Genomic DNA, 15,981 nt, shown 5'->3' on the forward strand with positions numbered 1-15,981 from the left:
AGGCATTGTATATTAATAATAAATTGTGGCGACCCACTTACCAGCAAGCGAAGTGGCTCCTAAAATGGTGGACATGCTGCAAAAAATGTAGGAAGTCGACCTGCATCCAATACAGGTTTTTAATCTAGGCCAATGACGTCATTTCCAGTGACAGAAGCAGTGATGTATTTATTATAAGTCAAGCATGCAAGACTGGAGGTGTTAGTCTTGCACTAGACACCACAGCATGTACATTGACTTCCTTCCCAGTGTATACATCAACTTGACAACATGTACACCGATGTCTATAGTAGCTCAGTATAGAACAGTTGGCTACAAAATTAGCATTGGGTCTTGGCACTTTTGAAATAAACAGTTCATTTTTTTCTATTTGGTTTCTAGATAAGGCATGTAATTTGTGTAGAGGAGAAAAGTAATATGCAATCTGGTCGTCCTGCTATGGGAAGGATATCATTAAGCTGGAAAGGGTGCAGTTGTAGTGAACAAAGACACAGTAGTCGGTGTGAGTTGGTTTAACTGATTTTACTGGAATTCCTGTGTGAGCTTATAAGCACAACCCCCATGATACTTTGCTGCCTCCAGGACCATTGTGATGTCAACCTGGAAGGCTGGCAACGATCTCAGTGTCTCAGGGCTCTCAGCCACATGCGAACCACACCTCCATGACCTGGTTCACTTGCAGATTGGTGCAGTCCCCTATGCAGTAAAGATTCATGAAGGTGACAGTGGAACCTGAGGCTTGAGCTACATGTAGAGACTGGATAGGTTATGACTTTCTTTCCCTGGACTGTGGGAAACTAAGGGGTAACCTTGTAGAGGTATACAAAATTATAAGTGGCATAAATTAGGTAAGTAGTTATTTCCCCAGGGTATAGGTTTAAAGTGAGAGGGGAGAAAAGGTTTGGTGTGTGGCTGGAGCTAGGGACTTGAGTGTAGGCCAGATGTGGTGACAAGCTGAAACCTACTTGCTTTAAATTGAAGGAACTTCAGTTGTCCACAAAAAGTCCGTGGCTCTACCCTTGCGAATAATGAGGATTTGATGCAAGTGTGCTGAAGTTGCGCATTCATTTTGGTGAGTTAAATTTGAGTACTTCATACAGCTTTGAATATTTTATTTAAGGGATGATATAACAATGTTGGAACCCAAAAGTTTAAATTTAGACATACAGCACGGTAACAGGCCCTTTTGGCCCACGAGCCCATGCCGCCTAATTACACCCAATTGACTTACAACCCCAGTACATTTTGAACAAGGGAAGAAACCGTAACCCCTGGGGAAAACCACACAGACAGCATGGATTCAAACTCCGGTCCTGATTGCTGGTGCTGCAATAGTGTTAAGTGCTGCCCCAAAAGTTTTCCAGATGTATTTGGCAGTGGAAGGTTTATAACAAGGAGCTATAATCCAGAAATAAGTAGTTTTATTTTAAACTTTGGGATATGTACTTTGTGAGCAAGACCAGCATTTATTTGCTATCCCTAATTACCCTTGAGGAGGTATTGTATGCCACTGCCTTGAATTGCCTTTGACTTTCTGACAAAGGTGCTCCCACAATGCTCTTGGTAAGGGACTTTGAGGATCTGGATGCAGTGATGATCAATTATTTCTTGTGCTTATAAGTCAGCATGGTGTCCAACTTGGAGCGAGAGCTTCAGGTGCTTCTATCCTTGTCCTAGTCTTCCTTGATGGTAAAGGTCATAAATTTGTGAAGCATGATCAGAACAGGATAAGAGAGTTTTTTTTTGTAGATAGTATATAATGCTGCTATGGTGTGATAGTTGTTAAGGGAGTGAATATTTAGGGTTGTCGACTGGGTGCTGATCATATGGTCTGCTTTGTTGTGAATGATGCTGAGCTGAAATCTGGGCAAGTAAATATTTAATTAAAGAGTACTTGCAAACAGATTGAATAAATTGTGTTCATCATCTTGACAGCTAGTGGTCAGAGGATTCAAATTTAAAATAACTGGCAAAAATATTAATGATTTTTAATTAGGAGTATGCTAATATTTCAAGATGCCATTTGAAATGTGGTCCTGAAGAGGTGGAAACTTCTACTGATAATTGTTAAGAATGGGAAAAATAATATGACAGAGTGAGGGTAAGGGAAGATGATTAAAAGTAATTGGAAATAATTTTAGACCTAGAAAGACTAAAGGGCTTCTTTCAATGTGCCCTAAGCCAGATGTATTTGTTTTGAATTAAATTATGCTGTGGGATAGATATACCGAGAAACTTGAGTGTAACAAAGTAGATTTTCAACATTTAGCAATTGAAAAATCATGATGTTAATGGGTTGTTTTACATCACTTGAAAAATTCAGCCAGATTATTCCTGTCATTCATTGTTCCCTAACATTATCTCCATTGTTGGATGCATGCAGGGAGATGTAATTCTCCAGGCAATGCTTTTAAAAGATTGCAGAGGAATTTGGACAATGGTGCTTTGGTAACATGTTGCTTGACACTCCCATGAGTACTGCAGACTGACTGGAAGACCTACAAAGTAAGTGAAACAGATAACTAAATTGTAATCCATAGCCTCTGCATTAAACTAATTCCCCTCTTCCCAAATGACCTCCAGTTTCATTTTATTCCTTACTGAATCCATAGCATTGCTGGTGTAGTACCTCCTGTCTCCTGCACACCATCTCCAACAACAGTGCGAAAGCATGCTCAATTCCACCCTAATGTCTTGAGACTGCAATAAAAGCATCAAGTTTATGGCAGTTCTCAATCAAAGTTTAGAAAATTACATTTTATTTTGGGGAAAAAAGCATTTGTTTCTTTATGTCACACGTCCTGCAGAAATGCACAGATGAACAAAATATTGCGAGATTAACACAAATCACAACACCCTTAATTTGACAATCAATTTAAAGAATGTGTTGACCAATGGAGCATAGCTTACATTTATTCATTTGTTAAAAATAATTACAGTAAATAAGAATTGTTCACTGCAGATTTTATTTTAACTTTTCAACATGAAGTTTTAAAGTGTTACAAAAGTAAAACAAACTTTTCTGAATAGTTCTTAACATTTTGTTCAGTTTGCAAACAACAACAAAATCTTTAAGCACACTTATGCCTTCAATTTGCGCAATTAAAAGTGCAAAATTTAAAACTGTATGCAATTTATTTCCTTTAAAAAATCTATTTAAATGTAATACTAAATTATTATTCTTCCACTAACAATCAACATTCTAATATGTGACTGAGTGCTTGTTTTAGTTCTTTGTGGATCATCAAAACCTTGGAGATGTTAGAATTTGAGTGAAAACTATAAATGAGTTGTAGAGATTACTGGTTTATGAAGTAATGGGAATCCTTGTGGACTGGAAATATTGGTACATTCACAATGAGGTACATCTTAAATCTATGAGCAGCTACGACTAATTAACATTCAGTGAGATTAGTGCAACAGTTCAACTATTCAGGTTCATAAAACAGCAGCAAAATATTTTAAAACTAAAGACTGATTTCTGCATTTTGAAATTTGATAATTGTACTAAAATGATAAGTGAAAGTCACTTCCTATTGTTAATTACTACAGGTAAAAGCACTGTATTTCACTGCATTTGAATCGGTCTTTGTCAGGTAAATTATATGGACAGACTGGCATGGCAGAAAAGTAATTAATAATTTTCCACAAATCCACTTCAATTTGATGATACTGTCGTGAGATGAATGGTAAAGAAAAAAAGGTTTGCTTGTCAGGCAGAAAATGTGGTGAATGAATTAATATTTCAGATCAATGCTCTTTTATCAGAAGCAGCTCAAATGTTAACTCTTGTTAGCTATTGAGTATTTCTAGCACATTCTGTTTTCTGATTCAGCATTTGCAGAATTTTGCATGTTTGTGGAAAAGATTGGTGTTTCTATATTTTGAAACTATTTATTATTTATAATACACAGGTAGCAGCAGCAGCATAAAATTTTAGAAACACTTAAATCAGACTAGATACAGCACTATTAAATATGTTGCAAATTGGAAAAAGATTGTTAACAGCTAATATTTGAACATTACATTGAGTAATTAATTGTGTCAGGATCGAAATCTCATGGTTTATGACTATTCTTGCACTTTACAATGAAACTATGTCAATGTGGCTGAGATTCCTCATAAAGTGCAAATGTATTTTTTGTTCGCAAAAGGAAACTAATTGTTTTAAATTCAAGATATTTCATCAAAACAGGTATTCTCATTTCTGATGCAACTGGAAAGCAGACAGTTTTATGGAGGTGAAAAATATAACTTTGCATGATGTCATCTTCTTTCAATAAAGTCCCACATCGCTGACCATTTTGTGCATAAATAATAACTTGTCGATATTAAACTGAAAATTTACCAGTTGTGGTCCATTACTCAACACAATGATAGTCCATCTGATAAGGTTGAACTTAATAGTTTATTGGATAAACTATTACAGGCAGTTTGCTAACCTATAAAACTACTTTTATATGGAGTCCACATTATCAATTGATACAAAAAGCTTATAGATATTTGAGCCATGCCTACAATTATATTTTGCCCATTAATTGTTCATTTGGCATGGTAAATTTTTAAGAAATTCAGTTTAATTTTCACTTTCAAGAATAAATAACTTTAAACCATTTCATATTCCCTAAAAATATACAGGAGAAAAACAAAAATTGCATGTTCAACATGCTCTTGAAGCAATAAGTACAGAATAAATCCTTTCCAGAATATTTTTATGGAAAGGGGTAGGGTCCTGTACACAGTTGTCCTAAATATGTTTAATGATTTATCCCAATTATCAGATTAGTGTGTGTGTTGTCAAATTTAAAATCTTGCATGTACTTGTGTGTGTGAAGGCAGTTCTATCCTACTTGGCAAATCATAAAATTTGAAAGGTAACCTATCTCCATGCAGTCAAGTGGTTCTTGATTGTCCACGGATAAGTATAATTTCTGAAAAAGAAATTTAGCAGAGACAAGAAAAATGAATGTTGTAAAGTAAAACTGGCATCATCACTGGAGAGCTATTTTTTAAAAAGAATCAGAGTAAAAGAAAAAGTAAACCTAAAAGTAAGAAATTCTGAAATATACAATATGTCTATCACATTCTTGAAGCATCATTCCCTATCTGGAATGCAAAATTGTCTTTTACCCATCCCCACAGGGGAAGCCATTTTGTTCAGCAAGCAAACATCCAATTGGTTTTATTTTTCTTACTCTTTCATTCCACTGTGCAACTTGTTTTCTCTCAATCAACTGCACCTTGATTCTTTTTGCCATTAATCTACACTAAAAGGTCATTTCTAGCAACTAATTAACCTAGCAATTCTTCACTGGATGTGCAAATTCTGCACAGAGAACACTAAAGGTTAGATTGCACAGATTCCAAGAGGTGCGAGGCAGCCGTACTGCAATGCACAAATGTACTGGAGAAACTGAGCTGTTCATGTGGCATCCATAGAAAGCCTGAGTCCATCATTCCTCAAACATTGGTTACCTTTTATTTCCTATGGATGCTGAGAGACTCGCTAAGTAACTCGAGTACATTTGACTATTGCACTCAACCCCAGAATCTTCAGTTTTTCTTATTTAACTCCAAGGTAGCAGTACCAATTGCTCTGTTTTCCAAATCATCTCAATTCTGAGATAGTGTCTGAGAGAAAAAGTAAGTCTCATGGAAATAAACTTTGACTTGGGTTTGCATCCATTTCTCTGAAGTATCTATTTCACATGCTTTCAAATATTTTGCATAAAAATATATGTCATTTTGTAAAATATTGGATAAAAATATTTTTGCCTTTCATTTTGAACCCCTTATTCTAACTGGCAGGGGACCATAGGCAAGAAGGCCCTACTAAAGCTTGAGGAAAAAACACCTCATCTTCCATCTGTATGTAAAGAGACATCAAGGAAATAAAGACAAGGCAATGAGTAGACACTTGGTGGGCCTTTGCTGCCAGATCAACAGATTTTCCAACATATTGTATTGCATTCAACACACTTTTAAAGATGTTACATAGTAAATTAATAAGTTTTTCAGTGAGCTCAAGGGTGCAAAATAACTGGCATATGAATGTGAGCATGGGAACTGGGGGGGTCAAGGAAACTAGATACAAAACCATTTGGATTTCTGTATTGTGAGATTGTGGATTATCAGTCTTTTAATGGTGACAGATTGGGAAATACTGTTGTTCAATGATCTAGGTACAATTATGAGCTCCTTATTTAGGAAGGATGTCCTGAAATTGGGGAGAGGTTCGGAGAGGATTAACAAGAATAATTGCTGGAATGAAGGGATGAGCATATGAGGAGTGTTTGCTGGCTCTTGGCCTGTACTCTCTGGAGTTCAGATAAGAATGGGGGGGGGGGGCACACATAAAAGCATTTTGAATGTTGAAAGGCTTGGACAGAGGAGATGTGGCAAAGTTATTTTCCATGGTAGGGGAATTTGACAAGGTGGCTCAACTTCAGGATTGAAGGCACCCATTTAAAACAGATGTGGTGGAATTTCTTTACCCAGACTAGTGAACCTCTAAAATTTACTACCACGGATGGCTTTGGAGGCCAAGTTATTGGATGTATTTAAGACAGAGATTGATAGGTATCTGAAAAGAAGAGTCAGGATGTCAATGGTTATGGGGAGAAGCAGAGGGGTGGGGCTGAGTGAGAGAATGGATCACCTCACGGAGGAGAAACCTACTTCTGCTCCTATATCTTATGTTCTGTAGGCCAGTCAATTTAACCTCAGAGATATGGAAATTTTAAAGATCCATACAGAGTAAATTGGTTCATATTGTTCCCATTGGGTAAAGGATCAAACAACATAATTGAAGTTAATTCATAAAATATCTTTTTACACATCTGGTATTTAGGATCTATGAATAGTCATGAAGGCAGTGTTTTTTTTAAAAACTGAGAACAGAATAAATATTTGAAAAGTGAAATATGCAGGTGTTTGGAAGAATGAAACCAGTTGGAATGTTCTTGCATGTAGCTGGCATGGAATCGATGCCTTTATTATTGAATGATGGTGCAGAATAGAAGGGAGTGTGACCTACTTCTCAATTTCATAAACTGGTATAGTCTAAGTTTACCAACCTCACCAGTATCATAGAATCCCTGTGTACTGTGTTTAAGTCTTTGGAGATAATCCTTAATTCATAATGTTGTGATTTAAAGGACACTGGACCATAATCAGCAACTTAAATTTAAAACCAAAGTCTTAATATTGTCTCAATTTTTAGCATTGAAAACATGTGAACAATCTTAATAGTAAGTTAGACTATAACTGGTAGAGTATATTAAGAAAAATGTTGTGGCAACTGGGAACAATACTGTACTCTGGAACTTGGGGGGGGGGATGGAGCGGCTTTGAGCAATTTGGAAAACAAAACTTGGATGAAAAACTAGGTGAGTGGGTGGATTAAATTTACAGGCAGATAACACTATTCTCTGACTGTAAAGAAGCGCTTCAGGCAATTTCTGCCGATGGTGAATCTGCCTGCCTTACAGCAGACAAAAGCAATTTCTTGTAATATGACACTATTTTGATTACATGACAATAAATTGAATCTTGATGATTGGCGAAATTGTAGACAGTCACTGTAGAGGGTTATCACATCATTCAACAGGATGGATTGGAGCAGAGAAATGGCAGATGGAGTTTCATCCAAAGGTGAGCTATTGCACTTTGGGAGGTCAAATATAGGGGGAATGTATATAGTTAATGGCACAGATAATCATTTAACCTAAATGGAGAGAGGAAATTTAGAAAATTGAAGGACAAAATGCAGGGTCGTAATTTTTTGAAAAACAAAGTGAGGTCATAAATTCAGGTCCTTACCAGGGCTCGGGCTTAGTTGGTTCAAGCAACAAGTTGGAGGAGGTGGCAACCAGAGCTCGGGCAGTGTTCAGAGGAGGAGGAGCAAGGTGAGAGGGAAGAGGAAGGTAAGATCATAAATTCGGGTCCTTACCGGGGCTCAGGCCTATTTGGTTCGAGCAGCGAGTTGGAGGATGTGGCGACCAAAGCTCGGGCAGTGTTCAGAGGAGGAGAAGTGAAGTGAGAGTGACGGGATTAATTACTCAAGGACCAATAAATGGAGGGTAAGGCAAAGGGGAGTGGCCAGCGAGGAACGGCCCAGTGAGTGAATGAGTGGCCTGGTGAAGGAGTAGGGCTTTGAGGCTTTGGCTCAAGAGGCTTCGGTGAGCAGAGGCTGAGGTTGAGCATATCTGGATTAAGGTAAGATTGTATATTTGTCACATTATATATATATATGGTGAGGGGGTGAGAGAAGGCATGTGTGTGAGAGCAGTTTGCTGTTCTCAGTGCCAGATGTGGGATGTCTTCTAGCTTCCTGGACATCCACATCTGCACTAGGTGGGCTGAGCTGCAGCATCTCAGGGACTGTGTTATGGAACTGGAGCTGCAGCTCAATGACTTCGCTCTGGTCAGGGAGAGTGAGGCCATCATAGATAGGAGTTATAGCCAGGTGGTCTCACCAGGGCAACAGGAGGAGGATCAGTGGGTTACAGTTAGGAGAGGGAAAGGGAAGAGACAAGTACAAGAGAGGGCCCCTCTTCCTGCAGCCCTCAATAATAGGTACTCCTCCTTGAGTACTGCTGGGGGGGGGAGGGGGGGGCGACAGTCAGGCTGGGAAAGGCATCAGTGGCTATACTTCTGGCACAAGGTCAGTCTCTGTAGCCCAGAAGTGTAAGGAAAGGAAGAGGAGGACAATAGTTATTCAATGGTCAGGAGGACATATAGGGGTTTCTGTGGATACGATAAAGAAAACCAGATGGTGGTATGCCTCCCCTGTGCCAGGGTTCGGGATGTAACTTCTCGTGTCCATGACATCCTAAGGGGGGAGGGTAATGAGCCAGAGGTCGTGGTACATGTTGGTACCAACAACATAGGGAGGAAGAGTGAAATGGTCCTAAAAAATGAATATAGGGAGTCAGGTAGGGAGCTAAAAAGGATCACAAAGGGGGTAATCTCTGGATTAATTCCTATGCCACGCAATAGTGAGGGCAGGGATTTGAGTTCTTGGATCTCTGGGACCTTTTTTGGGAGAGGTGGGACCTATAGCGAACGGATGGGTTGCTAGAGGGACCAAGATCCTGGCAGGGGCATTTACTAGGGCAACTAAGGGGGCTTTAAACTAGTATGGTTGGTGGAAAGGGTCGATATAAAGGAAAACAGCAAAGAGAAGGTTTATCTGCAAATAGAGAAGGTTTGTAGACAAAGTTTTGTAGTGGAAAGTCAGGTGATTGAGAATGAAAAAGATCAGTGCCATGACGGAGGGGTTGATGGTAATAAATAACAGAGTTGTCCATAAAGATAGGGACAAGAAGAAGGTAAGACGTGGGAAATCTCTGAAATGCATTTACTTTAATGCTTGGAGTATTGTAAGGAAGGTGGACGAGCTGGGATAGACGTTTGGCAGTATGATGTGGTGGTAATTAGTGAGTTGTGGTTGCAGGAGGGATGTGACTGTCAGCTAAATATTCTGGGATTTTGCTGCTTTAGGTGTGATAGAATTGGAGGGGTAAGGGGGGGTGGCATTACTTTTCAGGGAAAATATCACAGTGGTGCTGATGCGAGACAGATTGGAGGGATCGTCAAAGGAGGCGGTATGGGTGGAATTAAAAATGGAAAAGAAGTTACAATTATAGGGGTGTATTATAGACCACCTAGTGGGGAGAGAGAAATAAAGGAGCAAATGTGTAAGGAAATAGCTGAGATTTGTAAAAAGCACAGGGTTATGTTAGTGGGGGATTTTAATTTCCCTAATACAGATTGGGAAACACATTCTGTGAAGGGGCTGGATGCATTAGAATTTGTAAAATGTGTGCAGGGTAGGTTTTGCAGCAATATGTGCGGTATCCACTAGAGAAGAGGCAATGTTGGATCTACTGTTGGGGAATGAGATAGGGCAGGTGACTGAAGTGTGTGTTGCGGAGCACTTTGGATCCAGTGATCATGATACCATTAGTTTCAATATAATTATGGAAAGGGATAAGTCTGGTCTAAAGATTAAGGTTTTTGAGTGGGAAAAAGCCAGATTTGATGAAATGAAAAGGGATTTGCAAGGAGTGGTTTGGGATGATTTGTTTTGTGGGAAGGATGTAGAGGAGAATTGGAGGTAATTTAAAGGTGAGATTTTGAGGGTGCAGAATCTATGTCCCTGTTAGGAAGTGGCTTTCAAGGGAGATTAGAAAGTTGGTTCAAGATAAAAGGGAGGCCTATATTAAATACAAGAAACAAGGTATAGACAAAATGCTTGGAAAATACATGGATTGTAAAAAGAAGCTTAATAAAGAAATTAGATAGCGAAAAGAAGGTACGAGGTGGCTATAGCGAAAAGGGTGACAGTAAATCCGAAGGGGTTTTACAAATATGTAAATGCAAAATGAGAGTGAAGGATAAAATTGGTCCCTTAGAGAATCAGAGCAGACGAATGTTTGAGGACCCAAATGAGATGGGCGAGAATGAGTTCTTCTCTTCACTAGGGAAAAGGATATGGAATCGTGTAGGATAAGAGAAGCAAAAAGGGTGATTATGGAAAATGTAGGGATTAGGAAAGAGGGGGTATTGGAACTTTTGAGGCATATAAAGGTGGATGAGTCTCCGGATCCCAACGGGATTTTCCCCAGGACCTTAAGGGAAGTCAGGGAGGAAATAGCGGAGGCTCTGACAGTGATTTTTCAACAGTCAATAGAGGGGGGCATGGTGCAAATGTGGTTCCTCTGTTTAAAAGGGGCTCCAGGTGTAGGCTCAGCAATTATAGGCCAGTAAGTTTGAAATCGGTGGTCTGTAAACTAATAGAAAGTATTCTTAGATATGTTTAGGTATCTAGAGAGGCAGGGGCTGATCATGGACACCCAACACGGATTTATGCGGGGAAGGTTGTGTTTGACAAACCTTGTTGAATTTTTTGAAGAGGTGACTAGGAAGGTTGAAGAGGGCAGAGCAGCAGATGTAGTATATATGGACTTCATTAAGGACTTCAATAAGGTTTCATATGGAAGGGTGGTAAGGAAGATTCGGGTGCTAGGCATTAATGTTGAGATAATCGGATCAGTTCAATGGTGGCTAGAAGGTAGATGCCAGAGAGTCATGGTGGATAACTGTCAAGATGGAGGCTGGTGACGAGCAGGAATCGGTGTTGGGTCTCTTGCTATTTGTCATTTATATTAATGATTTGGATGATGAAATGGTAAATTGGGTTAGTAAATATGCGGACGATACAAAAATAGGGGGAGTTGTGGATAGTGAAGATGGTTTTCAGGGATTGCAGAGGGATTTGGACTGCTTAGAAGAGTGGGCTGAAAGGTGGCAGATGGAGTTTAATACCGATAAGTGTGAAGTGCTTCACTTTGGGAAGAATAATCAAAACAGGGCATATGCAGTGAAGGGGAGGGCATTGAAGATGCAGAGGAACAGAGAGATCTTGGAATAATGGTTCATTGTTCTTTGAAAGTGGTTTCTTGTGGATAGAGTGGTAAAGAAGGCCTTTGGTATGCTGGCCTTTATAAATCAAAGCATAGAATATAGGAGCTGGGAGGTGATGTTGAAACTGTTCAAGGCATTGGTGAGGCCAAATTTGGAATACTGTGTGCAGTTCTGGTCCCCAAATTATAGGAAGGATACCAATAAGGTAGAGAGGGTGCAGAAAAGATTTACTAAAATGTTGCCTGGATTGCAGTATCTAGAATATAAAGAAAGATTGAGTTGACTGGGTCTCTATTCATTGGAGTGTAGAAGGTTGAGGGGGAATTTGATAGAGGTATTTAAAATCATGAGGGGGACAGATAGAATAGATGTGAACAGGCTTTTCCCTTGAGGGTAAGTGACATTGGGTCATAAATTAAGGGTTGGGGGCAAAAGGTTAGAAGTAACATGAGAGGGAGCTTCTTCACTCAGAGAGTGGTGGCTGAGTGGAATGACCTTCCGGAAGAGGTGGTTGTAGCAGGGTCAATTTTGTCATTTAGAAATGGTTGGATCAGTGCATGGATATGAGGGGATTGGAGGGTTATGGACAGGGAGCAGGTAGGTAGGACTAAAGGAGATCACTTAAATCGGTGCAGACTACAGGGGCCAACGTGACCTGTTTCTGTACTGTAACTGTTATATGGTTATATAATACAAGCACCACAACATTTGTGTAAAAAGAAAAAGAGTTATCATTTGGTTTGAATTTCCTTTATTGGAACAGTTTCTCAAATTTTCAGTTTTTAGTGCAGGTTGCAAATTGGATAAAACTAATCTGTCAAGCAGGGAAAGAATATGCCAATATAAAATAATACCTCCTGATGAGAATTAGAGGTCTGCCCAGGTACAAGACTGGTGCTTATTCTGGACCCAACATGTTGATCATGTTGTGATGTTAAGCCAGCTTCAGTCAACAGGGCAAGGGCTACTCTAATCTGAATCCAAATGTTTTTTCAGTGTGTATATATGTATACCTGACCCTTGCTGAGAGATCATGGGGAGAAGGGTGAATATGGGCTGGGTGATCACAGAGAAATGGGAAATCATGGTGGGGAGGGGGGGTGGGGAGGGTGAAGGTGGTGGTGACAGGAATGGGGAAAAAATGAGACAATGGAAGAGTTGAAGCTACCTAAGATTGCAGGGAGTGGCTGTGTATATGGCCACTGTATCACAATGGAGCAGAAACCGAGATTGTGGAATATTAGTAAGGGTTATCGTTAGTTGCATGAGGATGGGGATCTGCTTTCCCAACCTGCAGGCACTAATGGATTGACACTTTTTTTTAATGTATTAGTCATTGCCTCCCAATACCTGTTCAGGATGTATTTAGCCTGAAATACAAATAAAATTTGAGTCAGGGTGCTTCCATTATCTAATGACCTATTTTGTCAGAGTGAATTGGAGACAAGTTTTAATTAAAACTGGAAGTGGGTTGATTTAAAGTGGATTGGGTCAGAGTATTTTTATTCTTCTGCTGACCCAAAGCATTTTTTTTTCTCTCTGTGGCTAAAGATTTTCCAATGTATGTACAAACTCACCTATTAACAGTGTTTAGTATGTCATAATATCCACTTTCAATAAGAACTTCTTCAATAATCATCTAAATGTGAAACAAAAAATTGTTAGCAAATATTTTTTAATCCCTGCATTTCAAATCAAACATTTATTAATGGAAATATTTTTATCTTAAGGTTGTTCCGAACTTTGTAGAACTGCTTCTGATTCCATAAGAATTGGATGGTATCCAATATATTGAGATGTAGCGTGCTGTGAAAGAGCGCAGCGAAGAGACTGAGACAACAGGCTGTGAGCTCTGGTATCACAACTGCTTTATTTTGAATTTGATGCTGCAGCCTTTAAGCCTGATCTAGGTCCCGCCCCTAATGTCCCAGCACTGGCATCTCGATGATGCAAGCATGAATGTGACTTTCAGGTCTGGACTGGAAGAGACGGTCTCGTGATGCCATCCTTGCTACGGCTGCCCCACCGACAGTGCTTAACAAGCAGGGCTGGTTCACCGCTACAAGCATGTGTGTCACCACACAACCCCACCCCTCAGAACCAGCGCTGATGATTTTAGGATGTGTCGAGGGAGAAGTGTGCTGTTTAGATAGCCGATCTCTATGCACTGGTGGGACAAGTCCACATGCGCTGTTTTTAAACCGTCTAGCATAAATAACTCCTCCTTGCCCCCAATGTCCAGGGTGAACATTGAGCATTTCTCTGTAGCACCCTGTATGGGCCTTCATAAGGTCGTTAAAGGGGAGTCCTGTGTGCGCCCCTGCGCACGAACTTACAGGAAGTTGCAGGGTGGTTCACCGTGTTGCGATGGCGGTGGTGGTGCATTAGAGCCCAGTTTGTCATGCAGTCTCTCAAGGATGACAGCGGTGTCAGCATCATGCTTGGTTGCTGGAGGGAGGAAATGTCCAGGCACTGCAATGGTCTCTCTGTAGACTAGTTCGACCAAGTAGGTGCCTAGGTCATCCTTTGGTGCTGTGTTAATGTCTACCAGAACCCAGGGCAGTTCATCCATCCAGTTGGTCTTTTCGAGGCGTGCCATCAATGCCAATTTGAGGTAGCAGTGGAAATGCTCAACTAGCCCATTGGCTTGAGGGTGGTAAGCTATGGTACTGTGCAGCTGGATGCCCAGGAGTCTAGAGAGTTGTCCACAGGGTGGAGATGAATTGTGCTTCCTGATTGGTTGTAACATCTGCCGGGACATCTAGATGGCGAGAAAGGCCCTGTCGCACGACTCTGTGGAGGCGTCCGGGATGGGTATGGCCATACAGCTAGCGAGTGAATCTGTCCATCACCGTAAGCAGGTGTTGGGACCTCCAGGAGAAGGGCAGGAGTCTCACTATGTCAAAATGGACGTGTTGGAACCTTTAGGTTGGGGTGTCAAACTGTTGGAGTCAGTGCCTGGTGTGATGCTGGACCTTGAACACCTGGCAGTCTGTGCAGTTTTTCGCCCGCTCTGTGACTTGTTCACGCAGGCCATGCTAAACAAACTATGTGGATACTAGCTGCACTATCTTGTGGATGGAGGGCGGAGCTGGCTAGTGGAAATGTTGCTGAAGAGCATGGTGCCGACAACGTCAAGCTGGAGGTCTTGGAGCTGCAACCCTATGATTGCTGTTCTGAAGCAGAGTGTCTCGAGGCTGTTCTGAGTTAGATCATGGTAGTCAATGCCCTGTGACATAGCATTGACCAGGCCTGGATAATGTGTCAGCAACCATGTTGTGCTTTCCAGACAGGTGTTGAATAGCAGTGGTGGATAAGAGTCTCTGTTGTATGTTCCTGTTAGGATAAAAGGCAGAGCCAAAAGTTCAAGAGAGCCATAGCTTTCAAGGGAGATTATAAAGTTAGTTCAAAATAAAAGGGAGGCCTATATTAAATACAAGAAACAAGGTATAGATAAGATGCTTGGAAAATACATGGATTATAAAAAGAAGCTTAATAAAGAAATTAGATAGCGAAAAGAAGGTACGAGGTGGCTATAGCAAAAAGGGTGACAGTAAATCTGAAGGGGTTTTACAAATATGATTAGCGTATACAGAGCCGTTGTCATACCCACACTCCTGTTCGGCTCCGAATCATGGGTCCTCTACTGGCATCACCTACGGCTCCTAGAATGCTTCCACCAGTGTTGTCTCCGCTCCATCCTCAACATTCATTGGAGCGACTTCATCCTTAACATCGAAGTACTCGAGATGGCAGAGGCCGACAGCATCGAATCCACGCTGCTGAAGATCCAACTGCGCTGGGTAGGTCATGTCTCCAGAATGGAGGACCATCGCCTTCCCAAGATCATGTTGTATGGCGAGCTCTCCACTGGCCACCGTGACAGAGGTGCACCAAAGAAGAGGTACAAGGACTGCCTAAAGAAATCTCTTGGTGCCTGCCACATTGACCACCGCCAGTGGGCTGATATCGCCTCAAACCGTGCATCTTGGCGCCTCACAGTTCGGCGGGCAGCAACCTCCTTTGAAGAAGACCGCAGAGCCCACCTCACTGACAAAAGACAAAGGAGGAAAAACCCAACACCCAACCCCAACCAACCAATTTTCCCCTGCAACTGTGTCTGCCTGTCCCGCATTGGACTTGTCAGCCACAAACGAGCCTGCAGCTGACGTGGACATTTACCCCTCCATAAATCTTCGTCTGCGAAGCCAAGCCAAAGAAGAAGAAGAAGAAATAGTAAAAGGAGAGTGAAGGTTAAAATTGGTCCCTTAGAGAATCAGAGTGGAAGAATGTTTGAGGAGCCGAATGAGATGGGTGAGAATGAGTTCTTGTCTTCAATATTTACTAGGGAAAAGGATATGGAATCGTGTAGGATAAGAGAAGCAAAAAAGAGTGATTATGGAAAATGTAGGGATTAGGAAAGAGGGGTATTGGAACTTTTGAGGCATATAAAGGTGGATGAGTCTCCGGATCCCAACGGGATTTTCCCCAGGACCTTAAGGGAAGTTAGGGAGGAAATAGCGGAGGCTCTGACAGTGATTTTTCAACAGT

General features: G+C 40.9%; 1 protein-coding gene and 2 long non-coding RNA genes across 6 annotated transcripts in view; 1 reads left to right on the plus strand and 2 right to left on the minus strand.

Moving 5' to 3' along the window:
- Window positions 1-503, minus strand: part of LOC138751578 (uncharacterized) — a 124,967-nt gene extending 124,464 nt beyond the window's left edge. Inside the window, exon 1 of the long non-coding RNA XR_011350059.1 lies at window positions 42-503. This is a non-coding gene — a long non-coding RNA (uncharacterized lncRNA). The remainder of the gene's footprint in view (window positions 1-41) is intronic.
- A 132-nt stretch (window positions 504-635) lies between these two features.
- On the plus strand, window positions 636-4,331 carry LOC138751577 (uncharacterized). Its single transcript, XR_011350058.1, has 3 exons — window positions 636-1,072; window positions 2,384-2,505; window positions 4,196-4,331. It is a non-coding gene; the product is annotated as an uncharacterized lncRNA (long non-coding RNA).
- nek10 (NIMA-related kinase 10) overlaps window positions 3,017-15,981 on the minus strand; it is a 231,817-nt gene continuing 218,852 nt past the window's right edge. The window contains exons 30-31 of one of the 4 annotated variants that reach the window (XM_069914024.1): window positions 13,008-13,069; window positions 3,017-4,931 (exon numbers count right to left, since the gene is read on the minus strand). In XM_069914024.1, the coding sequence (XP_069770125.1) occupies window positions 4,880-4,931; window positions 13,008-13,069 (114 nt within the window). In that variant the 3' untranslated portion in view covers window positions 3,017-4,879. Of the gene's footprint in view, window positions 4,932-13,007; window positions 13,070-13,301; window positions 14,767-15,981 lie in introns of those variants that run through there. The other 3 variants (XM_069914019.1, XM_069914023.1, XM_069914020.1) reach the window with 3 other exon arrangements.

The sequence above is a fragment of the Narcine bancroftii genome, chromosome 1 (assembly GCF_036971445.1).
Source record: "Narcine bancroftii isolate sNarBan1 chromosome 1, sNarBan1.hap1, whole genome shotgun sequence".
In the NCBI taxonomy this organism is placed as follows: domain Eukaryota; kingdom Metazoa; phylum Chordata; class Chondrichthyes; order Torpediniformes; family Narcinidae; genus Narcine; species Narcine bancroftii.